Source organism: Pelecanus crispus, chromosome 2 (genome assembly GCF_030463565.1).
Source record: "Pelecanus crispus isolate bPelCri1 chromosome 2, bPelCri1.pri, whole genome shotgun sequence".
In the NCBI taxonomy this organism is placed as follows: Eukaryota; Metazoa; Chordata; class Aves; order Pelecaniformes; family Pelecanidae; genus Pelecanus; species Pelecanus crispus.
This window is the reverse complement of record NC_134644.1, coordinates 151,692,156-151,716,242: the sequence shown is the minus strand read 5'-3', so window position 1 is coordinate 151,716,242 and position 24,087 is coordinate 151,692,156. Positions and strand designations below refer to the sequence as shown.

Here is a 24,087-nt window from a genome sequence, read left to right as displayed (position 1 = left end):
TAAGAATCAGCACAGAAAGGTATGTATGTAATGAAGTCACAACAGTCAGGATTTTGAGCAAGCAGCTTTCAGAAAAGTAGCTCCTGACAGCAGGAGAGCACACGACAGAGCTGCCAACTCTTCTCTTTTCCCCCTGCAGGCCGTAGATTTGCAGAATCATCTCCTGGTCTCCGGAGAAATGCCCTTTGCTAGGCTGCCTTTCCTCATTTTCCTGTTCCCAGGAAAAAAAACAGTCAGTCAGAACATCTCCATTTTCTAGCAGCAGCCTGGTTCGCACTGAGAGCAACCACCGCTGCGCCTTCCAGTCCCGACGGCATTTACCGACTTTTAAGAGCTATTCCTACAGACTTCCTGGACTGCCTTCCCTGGCCTGTGTGAGGACAACCTCCCAAAAATCCTGCCATCCTCTTCTACTGCGTGGATAACACTGCCTTGCTAACCGTCCACTTTTAATTAAATATGGTTAAGCACAGGGAAGAATAACTAAACACACACAGGAGAAAGGATGAGAGGGAAGAAGAAAGAACTAAATGCTGTGTTAGAGGGAGAATAAAAGAGATCTGGGGTCATTTTCTCCACCACCACCACCCCCCAATCCCTCAATTTCTTCCTCTCATATAAGAAAGAGAGAAGCAACGTAAATAAACATATATATATATATACTTCTATATGCAAATGTGTCTAACTCTACAAATGAGTTTTTGCTCCTAGCTGCCGACAAGTATGCCTGACAGTCTGAGATAGTGAAAGTGCAAGTCATCGAACAAAAAGCTGTGTGGAGAGCAGCAGGGAAAACGCATTTGAAGAAAAAGGAAACTGCTTAAAGCCTATCTTTTTAAGAGACAAAGTTCCCTGGTCAAAACTGCAATAAGCAAGACAAAATAAAACATTCCACGCTGGGGGAAAGTGCAGGAAATATAATAATAGAAGACAGCAGGAGAGTATCTGTTCAAGAGACAGCATATGCAAAGGTGAGTAATGTCTAATTCCTTGGATCTGTTTCAAATGGCAGCGTTCATGAAATCCAGAGGAGTGGAAATGGTGTTTGGCAAAAATAGCCCACTTAAAGGGGAACGAGTGCAGCGTGTATTGACATATGGGGCTGTTAGCAAACAAGAACTATGGTTAGTGGCAATTAGGGTTGTTGCAGGAGACGTTCCATTCACTCCAAAACCAAAAATAATGGAAAGGAGTGAATGGAAAGGCTGATGTTTTCCTTCCATAAAACTATTAACACTGCCTACAGTATTGCAGCCTACTTCGCAAGGGGTTCCCCTATATTTCCTGGAGATATCAAAAAGCAATACATACATGTGCTTCATCTAACATATGCTCCAGTCTGGATTCTTTATGCGCTTTTAAGGATTATTATTTTTCCTGTATCAGTTAATTTTTCATCATGTTACCACAAAATATTCAAGTATCTCTGAAAACGTATAGCCTATATTTGGGTGGTTGCCATTTCAATGAGACTTTTCTACAAAATAAAGGTTTAAAGCTTATGTTAAAAATGAACTCTGTAACATAACTCGAAGCAAGTTGCAGCAAATGCTGTGCCATCATACCATCTGTGTTCAAGTGCAGCTCTCAAGCTCTCCTCCTATTGCTTCCTAAAGTGGAAAATAATGATTAAAAAAACAGATAAGTTGAAGAAGCATTGTGTATTGGAATACATCATGAACCTGAGCGTTACAATGCTTGTTTCAAAGACGAGCTCCTCTGTATCTGTATACCCCAACAAAGCATCAGCAGGGAAGTAAAAAGGAAGGTTATATTCTTCACATTTAAATTAAGCAACAGTGATGTTCTCACCTGACACAGCTAGTAAATTCTGGTGAGCTTTGCTCTACCCGGTATTGCCCACTTGCTTTTTTTTAGCTCTCTTCACAAGTGTTCTAGCAATATTCCACAGGAACGTGAGTGAAATTCATTAAACCTTGGAGTAAATGGAAGGCAGTAGAACTGATGAGAAATAAAATAAAAAAAACAACCCACTGTTAAATCAATGTCTAAGATAACAGAAGTTGCTGGACAAAACTTATGCAGAGAAAAACGTACATTATGACAAACCCCAACATACATCTTAGGCCATGAAAAAGGGTAGTAAGAGATCCATAAACAAACCCTACAGGTAAAATGCCACCAGAGAAAACCTAGCTGTTCTTTATATGACACAATTTTAAGGGTAAATGAAGAAAAGCCCTGTTCTTAAAAAGTCAACTTTATCATGCTTAAAATAGCACCTTTCTGATATTCAGTCAAAACACAGGATCATTGTTTTGAAGATTTAGAAACAACCCCCCCATTCTGATCACTTTAACACACTCTCAGGTCTACAGTCACTTTATCAATGCAGGGCAGAAGGAATCATAGAATCATTTAGGTTGGAAAAGACCTTTAAGATCATCCAGTCCAACCATTAACCTACACTACCAAGTCTACTCTAAGCCAATCAAGGCTAGACTAGACTAAACCATGTCCCAAAGTGCCACATCTACCCGTTTTTTGAACACTTGCAGGGATGCTGACTCCACCACCTCTCTGGGCAGCCTGTTCCAATTCTTGACCACCCTTTCCGTAAAGAAATTTCTCCTAATTTCCAACCTAAACCTCCCCTGGCGCAGCTTGAGCCCATTTCCTCTCGTCCTATCGCTAACTACTTGGGAGAAGAGACCAACACCCACCTCACTACAACCTCCTTTCAGGTAGTTGTAGAGAGCGAGAAGGAAGACAAGGAACAAGCCGAGAAGCTACCCCAAAAGTGCCTAGAAAAGACAGAGAGAGGCATGCAGGCAAGATGAGGAGGCACAAGGCAGAAGGCAGCGCGTCTGCAGGAGAACCTGTTGACGCCGCTTCCCCTGGTACCGTACCAGCCTGGTCCCGGCCAGTCACTTGTCAAGAGCACAAATACATTCAGAACTTCCTCTTGCTTTCCGAGAAGCAAGCGCCTCACTCTTCCTATGCTATTCCCACATACTGCCCTACCAACGGATTTTTATGACTCTGTCTACATAAATACATGTCTGCCCTGCACCGTGGCTATTTCTGCACGAGTTGTTTTGAACAATTAGTCAAGCAAGTATTTGCAATCCGAGCGGGAGTCGCTCAGAAAGCTGCTGCCGCTTGATTTCCAGTTACGGCTCCACAGCTGGGATACGGTAACCGACCACGTGACCAGAGCCTGAGGTTTTATATGAGACCTGGCGTTGAAAAGGGATAGGGCAGAATGCTCACGGAGCCTCCCGTAGGCACTAGAGCCTGGAGCAAGCCCCTGGGAGGGAATGTCCCTCTCCCTCTCCTGCTGGAGATGCTCCTGTTCCGTGGCATTGCCAGATACAACGTTTGAGTCTGGAAGAGAAAATCTCCCTACCCCCCCATCCTACCTGACCCCTTTAAAAAACATATTGAGATGCTTTCTCCATCTTATTATTCTCCATCTTATTTCTAATTCTGTGAGAGAGTGCTGGTCCCAGAGCCCAGGAGAAAGCACACGAGAGGTCAGGACACCGCCTGCTTGAGTCAGGGCATCAAGCTGGGACAAGCTCCTCAAAAAGGGGACAAGTAAATGCAGGCTTATGAACACCTTTGGAAAACACTCTTTTTTCCAAAATAAAAAGCATTTCCAACAACAGCAATGCTTATTATTTTAATACCCTTCCTACTCCTGTCAGCACGTTCTCATCAATGCTTGCATGGTGCTGGCCAAAATGCCCCTTTGCCTTTCCAAGGGAGAGGCTTGCAAAAAGGGCTGCCTGCATCCGCAGAGCCCGGCGGCCTTCCCACCTCACCCGTGCAGGCCTGGGTCTTTCAGGGCGCTGCTGCCATTCCCTGGGCTCCTGGCCATGCTCCGTGCACCATCCTTGTCTGGGTCTGCCCTTTCCAACCCGCAACCTCCTTCTCGCTCCCGGTGCAGGGTTAGGTTCCCGGCAAGGCGGTTCGACGCCCTGCTCGGCACACGCAGGCCGTCACGCAGCGGGACGGTCGCCGTCCCCCACGTACCCCGGGGCTCACCCACCGACCTGGCCTCCGTCATGGGCACCCCACGTTGCGGGCCTGCCACGGGAAGGGTGCCGGACGCTCGGCCAGGCCCCGCGGGGGCTTGGCAAGGGGGGGTTTCATGGGGAAAAACTCGGCCCCCGTGGAAAACACAAAGCCAGGAGAGGTCACCTGGGGTGTGTGGTAAATGGGGGGGCGGGGGTGACACCCACACACAACCCACGGCCACAGCAGGCGGGGCAGCCCCCCCCCCCCGTCTCCACAGGGCGCCCTGTGCCGCAGGCCGGGGCGGCGTCGCCACCGCCGATCTCCTCAGCCGACCAGCGGCGAGGGCAGGGGCGGGCCAAGGGGGCTCCCCGCCGGGCGGCGGCCGGAACGGGCCGGGGCGGGCCGAAGCGAGGCGGCTGGCGGAGCCTCAGAGGCCAGGGCTGAGCGGGCGGGACGCCGCCTCGCCCCCTCCCCGCCCCTCCCCGGCCCGGCCCGGCCCGGCCCAGCCCTGCGGCAGCCCCGCAGCGCGGCCGAGCCCCCCCCCGCCCGGCTCCGCAGTCGCGGGGGAGGGTGGGGGGCGCGCGCCCGCGGGCGGGGCCGCCGGCCCGAGGCGTGTCCCGCCGTCCCGCGCGCCGCCGGCGCCCGCGGCGGTTGGCGCGGCCTCCGCCCTGTGGCGCGGCGGGGGAGGCGCGGGCTCGTGCTCGCGCCTTCGCCGTTGCCATGGCGCCGCTTGACGTCACGGGCGGTGCGCTGCCCGTGCGTTGCGGCGCGGTGATTGGCGGAGACGCCGTGTGTGGCGCTGGGAGAGAGGCTGCAGCGCAGCGAGCCGCGAGACAGGCACAGTCCGCGCCGGCCGCCCGCCCCGAGACAGCCGCCGCCGCGCTCCCGCCGCGCACAGGTAACGGGGCCCGCCGCGCCGCCCCGCCTCCGGCCCCGCGCCGGGCGGCCGCCCCGGGACCCTGCCCCCCGCCCCCGGGGGCTTGGGGGGGGGGGCCGAGCCGAGCGATGCGGCCGGCGGGCAGCGCCGAGCCCTCCCTACCCACCCACCCCCCCACCGCCAGCCCGCTCCGGCCTCGCCGGCGGGGCGGCTCCGCGGGGAGGGAGCGGGGCGGCGGGAGCAGCCTGCCCCGCGGGGGCCGCTGCGGAGGGCGGCGGGGGCCGCGCAGGTGAGGCCGCGGCTGCCCCTCCCCGCCGGCGCGGAGCGCGGGGGGGGGGGGAGGGGAAGGGGCGGCGGGGCGGGGGCGGCAGGTGAGGGCCCCGCCGGTGAGGGCCCCGCCCGTGGCGCGGCGGGGCGGGGGCGACCCCGCGCCCGTGGGTGCGGGGAGGGGGGGGGGGGCGGTGGGCGCCGCCTCCGCCGGGCGGGGGCGGGGGGCCGGCGCGCGGGGCGCGGGCGGCCGGCGCTGGGTGTGGTCTCCCGCCGGGAGCGCTGCCCGGGCGCGGAAGAGCCGCAGCGGCCGCCCCTCGGTCGGGCTGGCCCCGCTCCCCTCCCTCCCCTCCGCCCAGCTCCCCCCGCCTCCGCCCAGCCTCCCTCCCCCGCCCCGGCCGCGGGGTCCGGCGGGTAGCGGCGGCTCCCCCGGGACGGGACCGGGGGGGGAGGGGCTCCTCCTCCTCCGCCGCCCCCTCTTCCCCCCCCCACCCCCTCCCCCGTCCCCCGGGGCTGGGCCCGGGGGCTTCCCCTCGTCCGGCCGCTGCCGGGGCGGGGACGCGGCATCCTCCTCCGCCGCCGCCCCCGGCGCTGGGCGGAGGTGAGCGGGATTAACGCGCGCTGAAGTGGGCTGGGCTCCGGCGCCGATCCGCCATGACAAAGGCGGCCGGCGAGGCGCTCGGTGTCCCCGCGGCGGGCGGATGCGGCGGCCGCAGCGCGGGGAGGGGCGGCCCGGAGCGCTCCTCCTCGCCCCGGGGGGCCGCTCCTCCTCGCCCCGGGGGGCCGCGCCGCCCGCTCCTCCCCCGGGCCGCTCCATCTTCTGCTGTCACCTCGAGTGCGGGGGAATCGCGGGCAGCGCCCAGCCCTCGGCCGCCGGGAACGGCGGGCGGCCCGGCCGCCCGGGGAGGATGCTGCCCTAGGAGCCCGCGGGCAGCCTGCTGGCCCGCTGGACTGGCCTTGGGGCCGGCGTTTTAACCACGCTCGTCCCGATCGCGCCGGGTGGTAAATAACCGTAGCCAAAACCTTGCCTTAAAATGGCTCCTTAACCGGCTGTTCGCGGTGGGGTCAAGTTTTCAATGCACGTTAAGCAAACGCTGGGGAACAGCGGCGGAGTTTCTGCCCTGGTGTTGGGGGTAGGAGCTACTAAAACTTTCCCTTTCAGGTGACTGGAATGTTACACCGTGCTTAATTTATTCCTAAAGAGAAGATAGTGCTGCTGTTCTTTGTGGTAACTTCATGTAAAACGACAAAAAGGTTAATGGTTAAAGATTGAGATGCTGGATTGTTGTGTATGGCACATACAGAAATACATAAAGCATACATGACCAAAATTGGTTCTTGCTTTAACAAGCTAGTCAAACTTTAAAGGATGCTGTATCCCAAAGCACATTGCCAGGGCCTCAAAATGATCGAGTCAAGATATATAAAAGCATGGGGGGTGAGGGAGGAGTATTCTTTCCTGATGTACCAAAAAAAAACCCCCAAAATACCTACTACCTCTGTTCAGCAGAGCTTGATTTTTTAAAAAGTGATGCAGGTTATAAAGCATCTCAGCCAGGTTGTGCTATCTCAAATACTGATGTTGAAGTAATATTTTTAAACAGTAAAATGTCCTTTTCTCTCTAAAAGCTGAGAAGCAGCACCTTGCTCAGAACATCTACCGTATCCCATTTTGGCAAAGAAAATTAACATTGTCGAAGGGTGTACACCTTGAAATACAGATATTTGGTGGACTGTGACTTCGTAACATCCAGTGTGGGATTTGATTTGCAGATCCCTATGCCAAGTCTTTCTGCATGTAACTATAAGATTCTGTTAAGGCACAGAGAGTTGCCTGGTACTGTTTGTCTATCCTTTATTTGGTCTGTTCCTGTGAAAAACTTACTATTGGATATTTTCTTTGTCAGTTTTGTTATATTGATAATTGGATGCAGTTGATGCTACAGCTTGAACATAGTCATATGAGGGAGTGATGGCGAAGAACTAGGATCGTTTATGTGCATAAGATTGGAATGATTTGCTTTCAATCCACCTTTGGATGCTTTTGTTTGCATTTATTAGAATAATAACATCCTTTTAAAAGTTAACAATTTTTCAGGAGGAAGCAGTGACTTTGAGTCTTCGATCCATGTATTTGTGTGTTAGAGCATGGAGTGTTTGTATGCCTTGTGTTCTGCTTGTTGCACCTCTTACAGTTCCAAACTACTTCGAGAATGGTTGCTCTGCATATGAAGTTAAAACACCTTTGTCCTTGATCAGTGTCTGAATAATGCCTTACTATTTTTCCTCTTCAGAAATATCAGCATGGATAAAAATGAGCTGGTGCAGAAGGCCAAACTGGCTGAGCAGGCTGAAAGATATGATGACATGGCAAGTTGCATGAAGTCTGTGACTGAGCAAGGAGCCGAGTTGTCCAACGAAGAGAGGAATCTTCTCTCTGTTGCCTATAAAAATGTTGTAGGAGCCCGTAGGTCATCTTGGAGAGTTGTCTCAAGTATTGAACAAAAGACGGAAGGCGCTGAGAAAAAACAGCAGATGGCTCGAGAATACAGAGAGAAAATTGAGACTGAGCTAAGAGACATCTGCAATGATGTGCTGGTGAGAAATAATGAAACTGTTGATCCATTTTTACTTAGAGGCACAGGGTAAATGGTGCTGGGCGCTCTGGGATTACTTCTAGTCTGTCAGTAAAGCTGTGGTCTCCTATGCTATTTCTGAAGGACAAGGTTTAGAAAAAATCTTTTCCCTTCTAATGTATTGATTATTTATATACAAATCATCATAGTTATGAATCAGAGTGTATTTGGAGACATGTTGAAACATTGTTGTATATAAAGTAACAGGTATGAAAAGTCAACATGCTTCTTTGAGAATGAACAAGATACAGGTTTAGTTTGGGGTTTTCTCTTCCACCCTCCCCCTCTCAGTGCAGTATTTGTATCCTAGATCGCTTTGATTTCTGCAACTTTAGTATGCTGCTCTGGTTGTAAGAGGTAGTTCTTACTCTACGGAAATTGTGCCCCTCCCTGGGTAAGATGATGTAATGTTAGTTATGACTCAGCCATGCAGAAAATTGTCTGCAGGAAGAGGCAGTAGAAATGCTGTGACACCCTCTTAAACTTAAAATTTTTAGTAGCAAACTAAAAGGGTGTTCAAGTTAGAAATTTTCTGTGGCTTGTGGTTATGTTAAAATGTGCATGTACCTGGCAAACAACCCTATACTTTTGTTAGGAGACTGGTTTATGAAATCCGAACCTCTTCCAAATGCTTATTCCAGATTGTCAGGTTTTTTTTTTTTTTCAATGCATACGCCTGTGGTGTTTCAGTGAGCACACGATTAACGGATGTCCAGTCCTGTGACCACCTGTGAGGTAGATGTTACTGTCAGCAATAGGGTTGTCCACTGGACTGTGGACCCTGCTGGTGTGTCATCCCATGTGTGACAAGGGATCGTGTACCTGGAGGTGACAGAATGACGTGTGATATGAGGGGCGTGTTAAATAGCTAAGTATGTTCTCGAAGATCTGATGTCAAATGAAAATTAAGATCAATGAGTAGCGTAAATTTTGCTTGCTGTGTAAGATAACCAAATGACATGGGCGGTGATTGCTTCTAGAAGACTGGTTCTCCAAGGGTGTGTAAGAGTCGGCACAGATCACTCTGAGTCTTGGCTTCCAGTTTAGGCTGGCTTCCATGGTTATTGTAACACACCCAGTTTTGTATAGTTTGTTATCTTCTGTAAGGATAACTCTTAAACTTCCACTATGAAAATGGAAATGCCAAACTTACTCATAGGAAAGAACTGATTTACTAGTGTTGTTAAGTGGTGGTTCATCTATTTAAGCCAGGAAAATAAGCATCCAAATCTGGCATTCTAATTTAATGGGGTTTTTTTAATTAATTATTTTATTAATGGGAAAGTCCTTGGGGTGGATGCTTCAGTTCAGAGTGATTTGAAATTCTTTTGTAAACTACATTTGGGTTTAAGAAATAATTTTAATTAAGTCATTGGGCTTAGAAACCCCCTTTTAGAAGAACTTCGTGTTTGCAATTAATTTTTTTTCCTGATAATGAAAACCAGATTGAGGTGAAACTAGCTTTTATTGTGCATGCTAAATAGGAAAACTAAAACAAAACCTCAGCTTTCGAGTTTGGTGCAGCAGCTAAAGTATCTGGGGGAGTACACATGGGTGGGGAATCTTGTTAAATCTTCTGAATCTCAAAATGGACTTGAATTCCTCGTTGAATTTAATGAGAGATACATACATTATTCAAATAAATTATTATTCTTTGACATGTTACTACTTTTATGCAGTTAATGTCTTACTAATTTTTAGTGTTGCCAGTCCAATTTTTCTTAAGAGTAAGGAGAAATTACTGTCCAGAAGAAACAATGCCTGAGGCAGTGATTAACAGTAATAAAACTACTTTTTTAGACTTAGGTTTAAAAAAAAAAAGAAGGTTTTCTTTTTTCTATTCAATGGATAGGATTTTAAAATGCTTTCAGATGGCATGCACTACATTTGACATTGCTAATTGCATTGAAGAATTAGCTTTATATTTAAAAACACATTCTTGTTTCTTTGTTGGAATATCCTGTTCACATAAATTCTTACTTACCTAGAAAGATGACTGACCATATTGATTTATTTGACATCTGCTTTGCTTTAACAGAATAAAAAGAATTGTGGTAACATATTTAGTTGTTTTTTATGAACAGGAGTTTGCACAATGCTACGTGCAAATGTAGACCTTTGGAATTTTGTTTTGGTTTGGTTAGAAGATCCTCTGTAATTTGTGTACAGCGTAATCTAGTGCATAACTGTTCACAGAAGTGAAAAACAAGGCTTACCAAATCTTGATTGGTGTGAAGTATGCCATTAATAGGACCTGAAATGTTAACAAACTTTCAAAGCTTTCAGTCACGAGCCTTATCCATTACAGTACAAAAGCAGCTCAGAAACTTTTTTATCTTCTGTTAAGGCTGTGAATCTGTTTGAGCTGTTGTTGTGTCTTCAATTGCCTGCTAGGCTCTTAAGTAATATTTAATTCCCTGGGGTGTTACATCACAGCTGAGCGTGGAAGTGGCTGGTGTCCTAACTTCAGTGTTGAAGGGAGGAAACCAATTAAGAGAATGTGTTTGTGACTAGCAGAATGTAGCCAAAGCTGGCTCCTCTGCAGCTTCTCGCTCTCTTCCCTCCTTTGTTGGAATCAAATTACTAGTGGATTGGAAGAAACAGCTCCTCTAATCCAGTAGACGCAGAGTATACTAAACTGTGCTTGGGTTCTGTACCCAGCTTTTCCACTATCTTAGGGAGTGAATAAGACCAATTAATGCTGGACTTTTTTCTTGCTTCATAACAATTAGACTCGGTGATAAAAATTTTAGCGGTTATGTGGGTCAGGTCCAACCGTTTTCTTCTTTACACTGACCTTGCAGCAGGAAAAGCCAGCATCTACATCCTTGCCACTTTCTAAATCTTCCCTCACTTGAACCTGCTGTGGAGTACCTCTTCAGCTCCACAAACAGCTGAACTCATCCTCTTGTGTGCTGCAGCCTCAGAGTGCTGCAGTACAAAGAAGAGACACCTAAAATCTCTTGGTCCAGCACCAATTCTGTCAGATGTACACTGGAGTATTTTCAGGTGTAATATAACAGACTCTAATTTGGAGTTGGTCTGGTAGTGCTGATAAACTGCAAATAATTGTGACACATTGTGCATAGAACCAGTTCCTTGCACTGTAACAATAAAGACTGAATTTCCAAATTCTTCAAGAATAATATAGTGTGGGGGGGGAAGGAAGTACATTGCCATACTCGAACGTCTTAGATGTACTTGAGTATTATAGAAAATTTCCAGCCTCAGAAATTTTGTATTGATACAGGAAATTAAGCTTTTTGTTAAGTACTTTTCCTCATGTTAGCTAAGTGTGTGCTTCACATCCTGTTTCACTTTCTATAGTAGAAGGGAGGGTCTGTCTAAAATACCAGTATAATGATCTTTTATTTGTCATTTCCATAATAAAAATTGTTATTAATCTAACAGGTGTGGATTTTCTTTAAAATGCTTTTTGCAGTTAATGGGAAACAGAGCTGTCGTTGAAGTAGTTCAAATTAAATCTGTAGTAAGATGAATTTTTCAGCTAATGAGGATTCTGAATTACAGAGAGGAATGTATGGAGAGGTCTTTGAATAGCTAACATCTGATACTGCTTGCATGTTAGAAGTTCTCAGCAGCTCTAAACTACTAGTAGCTTTCACGCAGTCTGACATGAGCTAAATGTAAACTAATCACTTAAAACATGACTGGCTATCTTCACTTTAGTATCAATGTAAGTCTAGACAGGTACACTTTCCCCTAGGCTGGCACATACAGCAGTAGTCCCCTGCACGTCCTCCAAACTGTACTGTATGCGAGAGTTCCCATGTTCTTCCCCCACACCCAGTGTTCTGGGTGATGTCTCTTCCTCCCCTAACTTCCCCCACAGTCATACCTTAAGTAAATCTCTTTGCTTGCAGTGCATGAGTACTCTGTTTCACTGTTTCTTTTCCCTTTTGGTTGTTCCCCTTAAGGTCTAGAGAGCTTCCCGAAACCTTGGCTCCCCTGCAGCGTTCTAGAGCTACTTTTGCACGTAGGTGCTACGCAGCTCTTCCCCCCCCCCCCCCCCCCCCCCCCCCCCCTTCCTGCCAGAAAAGCTGGGAGGTTAATAGGGCTGTTCAGGACCCTCTCAGTAAGATTAATTGTTTGCTTTCTTTGCCAGGTTGTTATTTCTTCCTAACTTTATGCTCAAACACATAAAATGGTAGTCCTTGTGTGCTTATACTATTTAGATTTCTTTGCACTTGTTATGGATGCTTTACTTTTTAGAAGTGGTAATTGTTGGGAGAAGAGAATGTGCAGTTGAATCTCAACAAAGGGACTTTAGGTTTGCAATTCTTTCATATGTGTATTGTTTGGGGGGGAACAGGAGAAGGTTTAGTAACCTGTCAGGGGGCTGCAGTTCACTAGGGGAAAGGGAGTGTAATTCCATTCAGAATGCATCTAAATGGCTTTTTAAAGAACATACCACAGAATTAATGCCTGTTGCCGTCATACTCAAATTACTATGGGACTATTTTCTAGTTGCCTGCAAACATCTAATAGGTTACTATGTTAACATCTATAAAACTTGTTTCTGCACTACTTCTTAATGACAGGATTAGGAAATTTTGTCCTCTCTCCTGTAGGAAGCCATATGCTTTTTGACATGCACATGTGAGGTTTTTTTTAAAGTCAACTGTTGTATGCTCAGTGTGTCCTCCGGGTGGTCAAAGAGCATAGCTAACCTATAGAATGGGCTAACAAGCAGATGAGTAGCTTGCTTATGAGCTCAAGTGACTGGTTATACCATACAACCTTCTATGCTACGAAAATACCTGATACAAACAAAAAATTCAATGTTCTGACTGAAAATTGCTACCTTTAGTTCTGTGACTCCTTCAAACTTGCTTAATTTTTTTTATTTTTGACTGTACTTGGTTTCTGTCTTTGAGATCTGTGTCCTTTATTTGATGTTTCTGGAAAAGAAGTGGAGGCGTTTGTAGAAGCTTCTATTTGCAGAATGTCAATCACAGAAGCAGGGTGGTTAATGTGTTGAAATCTAGGAGTGAATAATTTAGGTTGGAAGGGAGGTCACTTAGTTCAACTCTGCTCAGAACAGATCCAGTTAGATCACATTGCTCAAGGCCTTGTCAGTCAAATTTTGAATATCTTCAAGGATGGAGATTTCACAACCTCTCTGTCCAGCGTGTCATAATATTTGGTCATACTTATGGTTAAAAGAAAAAAAAGAAAATCCTTGTACATAATCAGAACATATCATGTTCCCATTTGTCTGCTGCCTCTCATCATTTCACTGTAGACCGCCAAGAAGAGTCTGGCTCCACCTTCTCTAGGCAGCTGTACACAGCAGTAAGATCTGCTGGTCTGCTCCGGGCTGAAGAAACCCAGTTCTCTCAGCCTTGCCTTGTCCATCATGTTCTCCAGCCCCATAATCATGCTGGTGGCCTCCACTGGGCTTGTGTCAGTATATCCATGTCTCTCTTGTACTGTGGAGCCCAAACCCTGGATGTAGAACTCCAGATGTCACTGCAAGTTGTTAAAATTTGTATTAAAAGATGGTAATTGGTCATGTGCTAGTGGTGCATGTGAAAATATGTGAGTACCTCTGGTTCACAAATGCTTCTCTGAATGAACTTGTATATATTGCAGAGCAAAATGTAGCCAGGGTTTACTAACTTCCCAGGATGGTTATAATTTAAGCTTTTGATTAACTCTTCAAGTCTAGCTTTTATACCAGCCAAACTCTAACTGAAATTGCTCACATATATTGAAGGTAGGAGGCTGAGGCAATTTGCATCAACCTCATGATTTCACTTTGTTAATCCTTTAATCACTTCCCTGGTTGTAGCTACACCCCTTCAGGGTTTTTCTTGGCTGTTGGGTTTTTTTGTTTGGTTTTTTCTTTTTCTCCCCCACCGCTCCGCAGTGAAAGCACTGCCTAAGCCTGAGCAATTTCCTTTTTTTCCTTCTTTTTTTTTTAAGCAAATTAGACTGAAAAATGGTTGAATCTTGGAGAATTAAAACATCATTCATGGATCAATTCAAATTGCATTGTTTTTTTTATTTTTATTCTACATTGTTCGTGTAATTCTTTGTAAATACATGAAACTTCAGCTCGTGTTTGAAAGGATTTTGGATTCCAGCATATATAAGTAATTTAGTGGTAGTTGGGCTGCATGAGCAAAGGTGAGCTAGTACTTATTAATATTAGCAAGAAGTGTATCCATAATGCTGATATGTGTTTAATGCACCCATTTATCATAAAATCAGCTAAGGTGCTCTGCATAAATGCAAAAATATATTTAAACATGTAGTTACCTCTGATACTCATATTAGCTATGCACACACGTGTGTATACATGTATATAAATGTATCTATATCCTCTTGTATTTATTGGAAGTAGAACAAATCTTTACTATAACCAATAGTCTAGTATATTACTTTCATTTGGCCTCAATGTTTAATAATTGGCTTTGATTTTTAAAAAAAAGTACATGGATGCTTTTGAACAGTATAAGCACTAAGTAACAACTTGCTTTATTTGACAGCAACCTTCAGTGTTAAAGTACTTTATGCACTTACTGCTGATATGCAGTTCTAAGCAGCAAAATGAAGTAAGTTGATCTCTTACAGGTGACTAAACTGATACTCTCCTCCTGTGCTGTTGAAGCAAGACCTTCATTGCATGTACTTGTAATTTTGTGAAGCTGCTAAGTGTGTTTGTTTCGCTGGTTGGTTACTTAGACGGCTAAGAGTAGAAACGCTGCATTGTTAAGACACCAGCTCTTACTGTGCCTGCGAAAGCTGTAAGTGGTAGAAGTATAACGTTTAGAATATGAGCAGAGTTAGTGCATTATCTCTGTATATCTGTATAAACAGATACCATGCTATCTCTGGGTTTATCTGGAAACTTCTGTCTTGTTACTATGCACTTGACAGAAGTATGTGTTTTCAGAAACGGGCTCTCAAACGCTTTACTTGTTCTTTGCTGTAGGCAGACACAGTGGCTCCTGGCTCTGAACCTGAAGTTGATTGTCCGTTCAGGCAGTAGTTGACTACCATTTTGAAATAGTTTGAGAAAGCTTGTGCTATTAAAGTCGATGGAAAAGCATTAAGATTGTGATTATTTCTTAAACTTGTTTTTTACTGCATGTCAGCTCTTGCATAGTTGCTTATTTTTCTTGAAATCCGACAGAAGATTGGCAATGCGACTTCTAATGAGAAGGAATAATAAGTCATGCTGCTGCTGAGATGAGCAGTAAATTCTTAACTTTTTAAATCAGATTTAATGCAGCTCAAATGAGGCAGGGAGCAGTTGTGGATTTTTTTTTTTTTTTTCCTGGGTGTTGTTACCCTTTGTGATTATGCAGGTAACAGAATATTTAACAATGGGAATCTGATCTCTAACTGATCAGATTCTCATAACGCAGAGTAGGCTTATATCGCTAAAATGGCATTTTTGCTAATAAAATGCTTTTATTAACATAGTATGCTATAATGAACTTGTAATAGATACATAGTCCACTTCAGGAGGTTCCAGATCTGCTCAGAGTACAAGCTCCTAAAGATAAATGGTTCCTACTTCTGTTTCATATAAAGGATAAAAGGTGTTACATCATGTTTATGGGGGTTTTTAGTAGTATTTCTTCAGAGACCGAAACCATAGAGTCTTAAGACAGCTAGAATCTGTTCTGGTTCAGAGTACAGCCACAATAGCTGTCACTTAGACCTACTTTTTCAGCAGAAATTCTCATCCAACTCAATTGGCTTCAATTTTGTATTATCTCAAGTTTCTCAGAAGATGCTCTGTTTCTTCAAAGAATAATGATCGATGCATTTGGCACCATTCTATTTTGTTGCAAGTCCCCAATATTAATGAGATGATGCCAAAAAAAAAAAGGTAAAAATTGTGTATTGGCTTTGATCCTCAGCAGAAACTGTTTTGTGTATTAATGTCTATAGCAATGCCTCAACCAATTAAATAGTTTAATCCTGATTATTTTTCTATTAAATGTCTTATTGGCTGCTGCCTTTCGTATGAGTTTTCTCAGAGTTGGTTACTAAACTGGAGAAGTATTTTTGCCTATGCATCAGAATTTGGTTCCTTCACTGTCACGTGTTGTTAAGCATACTTTGGTAAAAATCTGTTATAATTGGCATGAATGACTTTAAAAGTCTTTTGAGGAGTGACCTCATCGCAGTCTACAGCTTCCTCATGGGCTGGGGGGGCAGTGGAGGGAGAGGTGCTGATCTCCTGTATCTGGTGACCAGTGATAGGAGACGATACAATGGAATGAAGCTGCGTTGGGGAAGTTCAAACTGGTCATTAGGAAAAGGTTCTTCACTGGGAGGGTGGTCGGTCACTGGAACAGGCTCCCCAGGGAACTGGTCACAGCACCAAGCCTGTCAGAGTTCAAGGAGCATCTGGACAATGCTCTTAGTCATATGGTTTAGTTTTAGGTAGTCCTGCGAGGAGCAGGGAGTTGGACTCGATGATCCTTATGGGTCCCTTCCAACTCGAGATATTCTATGAATAATCTCAAAAGATTGTATCCTGATATTAAGCACATTTGCTTCCCTTGCCATAAGTACTAATTGAAAAGCAAAGTGGTAGAAGGAACAAGGTACTAAAGGGCACAGTGGTCCAAGTTGGGAAGGGTAGATCTGCAAGGAGAGCTATGGCTGCAAAAGTGTGGAATGAGAGATGCTGCTCACCATTGCCTCACTTCTCATCCTTTTCTTTTTGAGACCAGTGGTGTGTCTGTCCATACATGCCATATCTTCCCTCTAAGCACTCTGTAGGTGTTTCAGTGCATACACCTACTTCTTACTGACTTAGTTCTATCCCCCAGCATACGTGTCAGCATGAAGATGATTTTTCTGGGTGTCCTACTTTTTTCTCCCATGTTTTTTCCTCTGCCTGCCTGTGTGTGATAACTGCTTTTGTTCTTTTTTCTAAAGAAACACATTTATGCTGTTTTAGTAGTATTTTTTTGAATAAGCTAAAATTTCTTGCCATTCTTTCAGGAATACAGGATTCCCTTTTCTGCATTAGTCCTTTAGTTCTTCTTTTCAGTTACCTCTTGTTACTCAGGCCTCATTTCCTCCATTTTTTCCCCTTTCTGGATCTTTACCAGATTGACTGCAGCAAAGCTGCTAACCAAGTGTACCTTTTTCCTGCTCTTCTTATTAGTCCCAGGTGTCCCTATGCATGTCACATCTCCCACTGTTGCATGAACTCCGCAACCAAATTCCTCCTTGCCCCTTGAAGGTCCTTTGTCCCAAATTCTGAATTTCTCCCCTGCTGAGGCTCATTATTCTCACCTTGTCTCTTCCAGCCAGGCTTCTTTTCTAACCTTTTTCAAAATTCTGCTACTGTCTGTGTGGGCAGCCAATTTGATGGGAAGAGAGAATAACTGGTACTGAGAACAGGCAGCAGGCTTGTTTCCTTCTTCAGCAGATGTTTTACTGGAGACATCTCCAGTGCCACAACAGCCACTAGCTTTTGACAGATTTTCTTGTGTTCCTGTTCTAACGAGCAAATGAGTACGTAGAAATCTGTAGCTAGCTTTAAACAAGAGGCTTTGCTTTTGGCCAGAGTAGAAGGCTGACAGCAGAACAGTCCTTTTGGTTTTCCCCCAAGAGGGTTGGAGGTCACATGTGAGGCAGCAGTTGCAGAGCCCTGATCCTGAGCTCTGGATAGAACTGTAATCAGAAGCAGCATAATGAGCCTGTCTCAAAACAGCCTGGGTTTGGGAAGGGGTTGTCTAAAAGTATTCCCCTTAAAAACACAAATACTTTCCTCCAACAATTCAGACAAATGTGTAAATAAAATTTCTACTGGCCACAAATGGCTTGGTTAAACTTTTTGTAGTGTGTGTGCCAATCTGTGCAGTGCAGCTAATTGCACGTGTTGTTTTATAGCCTGAATAACTTTCCTAACTGTGGTGCTGAGGCAGAAAACACATGCATGGAAAAATCACACACTAGCTTTTTATGGGAATGATAGGTGTCTTGAACTTGTCCAGCACAGGTGGACTACTTTAATAACCTTGTCATCAAAATAAGCTATTCTTTTACAGATTTCTAACAAAGGTGTGCTATAGTAGTTACTGTGCTGGTTGGTTAGTGGGTTCCACTCAATGAAACCAAGTACATGTAGCTCTTCCCGCAAAGTGTGTACCTGGAAACACTGATATGAATCAGTATTTTTGAATGCCTGCCTAAGTACACCTGATACTTGATACATGTAATTCTGTTAAATACTCATGCTCAGCTGTGCCAGTAGTCAGAAAATAGCAAGTCAACATTGTAATGGTAGTCTGGATAGTTTTGCATCTCCTGCCACAAAGGAAGAAAGGGTGGTTGCCCTAGGAGCATTGGGACACAGGAGCAGCTTGATCTCTCTGGGTTGCAGTTGGTAAGTGTATCTTGAGGCATCTGGAAAGCTGAATCTTAAGATGCAATAGACTGTAATTTTATTGCTTGTTCTAACACAGTGCTTCAGATGAATGTCGCTTTTCTTAACATCCATCACATCTTCCTTATTTTTCTTTCTCTCCTCCCCTGCTCACCTTCTTCCTTTGTAGATAATAAAGTAAATAGGTACATGGGTGGTGTGAAAGTGCAGTGGGGGCTTTTGATTCGTGTTTGGAAATGGTACTGAAACTCTTCGGATAATCTCAAGTTACCTGGTAGTCTTCTAAAAGAAATGCAGATTTGAGTACCAGTGCTTTTATAAGCTAATTTTTTTTTTTTATTTTAATGAAGCTAGGAAGTAGGTTTAATTAACACTTTCTCATGTGCGGGTGGTCAAATATCTCCAGCTTCTTCTCCATAGTGTGTTGTGGGTATTAAGGTTGTGTTGATGTAAGGGGAGTTTGGACAATGTGTGGAATGTGGATGGTTGAAGATTACTACGTTCAGAGAAACCACATCTGGCTCAGGAAGTCCCTAGGCCTTAATGGAGGCTAATGGAAGCATGGCATTTTCTTGCTTCTACCACAGATGGATGACAAATGTATTAAAGTTCAGCTAATAATCCTCTGTAACTTATAGTTAATGACATTATTTCTAGTTTTGAAGATGTCAGGTGTCTTTCAATGCTGCATGAAAACAAAAAGGCCTGCCTGGTTAGCTCTGAGCAAAACTGATACTGTTTAAATTACCTAATGTTTATCAGTGTGTTCTTTTGGATTTTTGCCATTCTGCAGCTTGGTTCTTTTGCACGAGAGCAATATCTTTTTGTTTCTCCAGTAGTTCTAGAGTTTTTACTCAACGGTGTATCTTAATAATTAATTTTTGATATTTAAAAACAAAGTTTCTTGCTCTCAGTACTCTAACTATATATTACCTGCTCATTTACAACTATTATTTTTTCTAGAATCTGGTGACTTCATTCTTATTCTCCTGTTTGTCAGGAGGGAAATATCCTAAATAGAAAATTGAGTTGTTGATGCAATCCTCAAGTGCATTAATAATTATCTAAAGTTCCCAGGCAATAACATGTACTGAGCCTTTAATAAAGGGGAATATGCACAGAACTATAAGCAACAAGGCAAAACTGAGGCATTGGTTTTAATGCTCTTATGATGAATTTGGGAATAGTCTTCTAGCCCACACAAGTCATTTGCCAAAGATGTAAGCAAATGCTTTTAAAAGAAGTGTAGTTTTAGGCTTCAAGTATCAGGAAAGGACTATTCAAGTCTTTATGGGTTGGCTTCCTGTCTTCAACTGAAGTTCTCGCCACGACTTGACAAACTGAAGCATGTCTACTTGCAGTAAGGAGGAGGCAGACTTTTTGTAGAGGGTTGGGTGTTGGGTTTGGGGTGGGGTTTTTTGTGATTTTTTTTTTTTTTTTTTTTTACACAGAATTCCTACTCGTCATGCTTCTTTCACACTCCTAACAGAGTCTGATAACTTTCAGACCTTTCAGACTTTATCTTGCAAAACCACAGGAACAAATCCATAGAGCCTTTCATCGAAACAGGCTCAAAACGCATGGTGCCTAATGTTGCCATCTGTTGACTGTGTCCTGCTCTGGCAAAAGAATGTGCGTAAGAATGAAGAAAGTGAATCTTTTTCTAGTTTAGTGTTTAAAATAAGCCAGGATTGAAGTTTGCCAGTAGAATAAAAAAGCTGTCTGAGTGCAGCCTCTGTTATGTCTTTGGAGACAAAGACTTTTCTCTAGTGCATACTTGCTGGGGGTGGGGGAACGTACCAAATTTATGAGATTTATCTATGGTATGTGTGAGCATAGCTGACATCTCTTGAGCTTGAATGTGCTGTCTGTCCCAGTCGAGAGTACCAGAAAGCTGTTAACAGTCGTAATCACAATTGTAGATGTGAGGTGTTGAAGCCTGATCTTTTAATGGTCAGCATATTAGTAAGAGTTGATATTCAAATTTAGTGCATGCATGTTTGTTTTGTTTTGTTTTTTAAAAAAAGGTGATAATTTCCATTAAGTCTTTCTGGAAAGACTGTGTATGACTTTGCTATGAAAAGTATTACAAGCACTTGTACAAGCTGTTACAGGTTTTGGTTGGAAAGTGCTCTAAGATGCTGCTGCATCTGCCTAATTAACTACAATGCTATGGTTTGTTTCACAGCAGTTAGATTCTTGCTGTCAAATTAAAAGCTCTGACAATTACAGCTGAGTAGTTGTGGGGCTTCGGGGGCAGGGAGTGGTGGTTTGTTTTGTTTAAAAAGCTGTTTCTACCAGATTCTGATTGAGGCACTGTAATTAGCTGCCCATGGAGTTGTAGTTAGTGCATATTAGTATATATCAAAAATGGATGGGAATTTGGCACGATAGCAGGAATGTCATGAATGAGCATGAGGGCTTAGCTGCATACCATGTAGCTATAATATACCCATGCTGTATGGGCTTCAGTTGTCAGGGTGTTCTACACATTGCAGTGATGCAGATCACCTAACAAACTTAGTAATTACAGATCAGCTTATTGGTCCAGTCTTGGATTAGCTGTTAGCACTTCAGTGGCCTATGTGGTGATCAGCTCTATACTGATAAACATTGTCATATGAACTGGAAAGGAGAGAGAAGGTAGGCATATATTGGTGGTACTATCGAAACAGTTATTGTTTCTGTTTTTGAAACAGTTATTGTTGCTGTTTCTTCTGCTTTGGACAAACAGAACCCATCAATAGGACTTAAATATCAAGATATTCCTCCTTGTGGAAAAAAATTGTATCCTCCAGAGAAGCCTTGCAGTTAAAGCTATTTAAAAAAAAAAACAAACCCTACCAAACATATTTCCCATAAGCAGATGTGTTAACAGATAACGAAGTGTTAGATTGGTTATGCCTTTTGTTATGCCTAACATTTTATGTGGTCTTCTGTAATTGAACTCTAAAAGATCAGTAGTTTTTTTGGTCTCGTCTGTATGGCTTTCTGTAGCCAGACCACCTCCATGCAGATTGTGGCTTTCACAGCCACTCTCTAGGATAAATCAGTGTACTCTGCATCTTCAGGCTAACTTTAAAGGAGTGTTTAGTGTTTACTCCTGCCAGTAAAAGAACATATATCCTGAAATAAAAAGACTGGTACAAACAGGAGAAACTGAATATATAGTACTAGATAAATAACAGGGGAGAGATCTCCTTTCAGTAATTTCACATGCTAGCTTTTAAATGGTAATCTGCTTTCAGGTTTTGTTGTTGCTGTTTATTAAATATTTGGCATAAATAAAATTCTCCCAAAGATATGTAGCCTACCAGTCCTACGTGTTTTTTGTATAGAATAGAGTCTTTCATCCAGATATGAGCAAGCTACCAGTGCAGTCTTGGAGTCGAAGCCTCTTTGCATAGGCTATATTCTATGAATAGCTGTTCAAAAGGGTTTTCTTAGTTTGTCAGTCTTCTAAATTCAGCATGCATTTAAAACTTTTTTTCAGTACAAAGTTTACACACTGTCCAAGCTGCTGGTGCCCTGCTAGCATCTATCTGATTAGGAAGACTTTCTCAATTGGTAGTCTTCCCTTTTCTCTGTCTGCTGGTGCATTTCACCCATTGAACTGGGTGTTTGCAAACAACTTTACCTCATTTGTGACCTAAGTGAAGTTTAAGTCTGGAAGTTAGGGTGCTGCTATGGGAGGGAGCAGAGCTGTACTTTTTAATTGAATGACCTTCTATACGGATGATGAATAAGTTCTGTTTCTAGAATCACTGAAAATATTTTGGTCTGACCGATTAATGGAGGGTACAGAAGGAGGGCAACTCCCCATGGTGCCAGAAGGGTAGGTGCAGACTGACACACCTGACTTAATTGCAGTCCTACAGGGGAAAAAAAAAAAAAAAAAAAAGGAGCCTTATTCTCAGTAGCTGGGAACCTTCATTTGTCATTGAAGTCAGAGTTTCTTGGCACTGGTGAAAAATGTCATAGCTGTGAATCTTGAAGTTCTCTAATGGTGAGAACACAGTGCGTAAGTAGTTACAGAGAGCTGAAGTGCCTGAGCCATATACCTTAGAGCCTTCTGGGGCAGAGGTGGCTCTGAACCCTTCTCCTCCAACGGTGGTGCACCCTCCGGAAGGATGCCCTTGGCATGAGGCAGCTCAGCAGCCCATTTGACTGGCTCCAATAAAAATACTGCTGCTGCCGCCAACTTGCTTGTGTTGTGTTTCCTTTGTTGCCAAAGGGTTGTCTCTGCTGTCATTCAGATGGGAAGCAACGACTTGTGGTATTTTTTGATGTCTCCCTGCATGGTTATAAAATGAAGCTATATACCGCCCCCCACAATACTGGAAATATTTAATAGTAAAGGTGATTGAATAAATACCTTCCATTATGTTGAAACCAATAAAGAAAGTCCACTAGCAGGCTTTTAATCTCATTGGAGCATAGGCGTAGCTGAACCTTGTCTAATTTTGGTTTCCACCAGCCAGATTATTTCATTGCCCTGTCTGCTGAGATAGAAATGAGAGCGAGCTACCATAATAGGTCACTTCATTTTGTAGGGTTTCACACAAGGTTGAGGCTACCAGGCTAATATTCATTATTTATATAAATGAATTAGCAGTACTTTAATTTAAAAAAAAAAATAAATCCCTAACCAATCAAACTTGTTCACTCTTCTTGCTCTTTCTGTGAATAACAAACAGTCTTCTGTAGCTTTGTCAGCTGGCCTGTTAAGCAGAGTAGGTACCATGGGAACCTGTGTCACGGTACAGTGGTTACAGCCTACCATGTTCTGGGCATGCCTATACCACGAGTATGTCGTGCAAGGCACTTGCTTAACCTGCTGCGTACTGTCTAGAGGAAAGTACTGTAAAGCAGCCATCATTCTGTGGGTTGGAACCGAGTTAGATTGTCCATTTCTGTGGTGTCATTGGAAATAGGAGGTAAAAACAGTGAGGCAAAACTGAAATGTCAGTCATCTAATTTACAGGGGGGAAAAAGACAGAAAAATTCTTAGTAAAACCTCTTTTAAAAAAATTGTTTGCTACATAGCCTTACCAAAGTATATGTAACAGCTTCTGATTTAATTTTGAGTATTCAGGAGCACTTCTGCACTTTTTCTGGCTTTTAAGTAACTGGGTTTTCTTTCAAAGTCTGACTTTAAGCACTCAATATCAAGAAGTTTGACAAGCTTGTACCTTAATTTGACTAAATGTGTTGGAGCTAGTGATTTACCCCCCCCCCCTTTTTTTTTTTCTTTTCATCATAATAGAACTCTTGCTAAATTACATGACTGCCACAGCTGGGAACTTGCTATGTTAATTTAGTAAGCAGTTAGAATAATCTAGAAAAAACTGGTATTAACTGGCAGCCCACAGGGAGGATTTGGTGCAGTGACTCGAGAGAGCTACTTTTGCTTTGGAAGATAGAGGAAACACCTGTTAGGGCAGCACATAAAGTCAAATGGATGATCCTTTTCAGTGCTATACAGCTGACTGTCAGGTTGTCAGCTGTCTGGAAATGCAAGAATCCAGGTTCACCTTGCAGTTACTTGCTGGTGATGCCAGTACAGCGCTCCAGTTAATGGGAACTAGGTTAACGAGGCTTATTTATTGCCTATGTATGTAAGATACTTGGGTCTCTGATTTGGCAGCTGGTACTTCAAATCCTTTTATTATCTTCTGTAGATGCAGACTTTCTTCCACTGTATACCCTCTGCCCAGACTCTTTGGATAACCTTCTTTTTGTCAGGTTACCGTATAATGGCTTATAGAAACCCTTCCTTTGGTCATACCAGACACATCTGCTAAATTAACACAGCCTTCTTCTCCCCATCAAGTCACAGCATGCAGCATTCCTTTTTGTACCTAGAATTGTGATCAAGAACATGTTCTTCTTAGCTGAATATGCTATGTAGGATGTGAAGAAAATAGGCAAAAAGT

The 24,087-nt window shown here is 44.0% G+C and overlaps 1 protein-coding gene across 2 annotated transcripts in view; it reads left to right on the top strand.

Moving 5' to 3' along the window:
- Positions 1–4,846: 4,846 nt before the first annotated feature.
- The window catches only part of YWHAZ (tyrosine 3-monooxygenase/tryptophan 5-monooxygenase activation protein zeta), a 28,032-nt gene continuing 8,791 nt past the window's right edge, over positions 4,847–24,087 (top strand). Inside the window, exons 1-2 of one of the 2 annotated variants that reach the window (XM_075704701.1) lie at positions 4,847–4,882; positions 7,423–7,726. In XM_075704701.1, the coding sequence (XP_075560816.1) occupies positions 7,433–7,726 (294 nt within the window). In that variant the 5' untranslated portion in view covers positions 4,847–4,882; positions 7,423–7,432. Of the gene's footprint in view, positions 4,883–6,127; positions 6,291–7,422; positions 7,727–24,087 lie in introns of those variants that run through there. The other variant, XM_075704700.1, reaches the window with a different exon arrangement.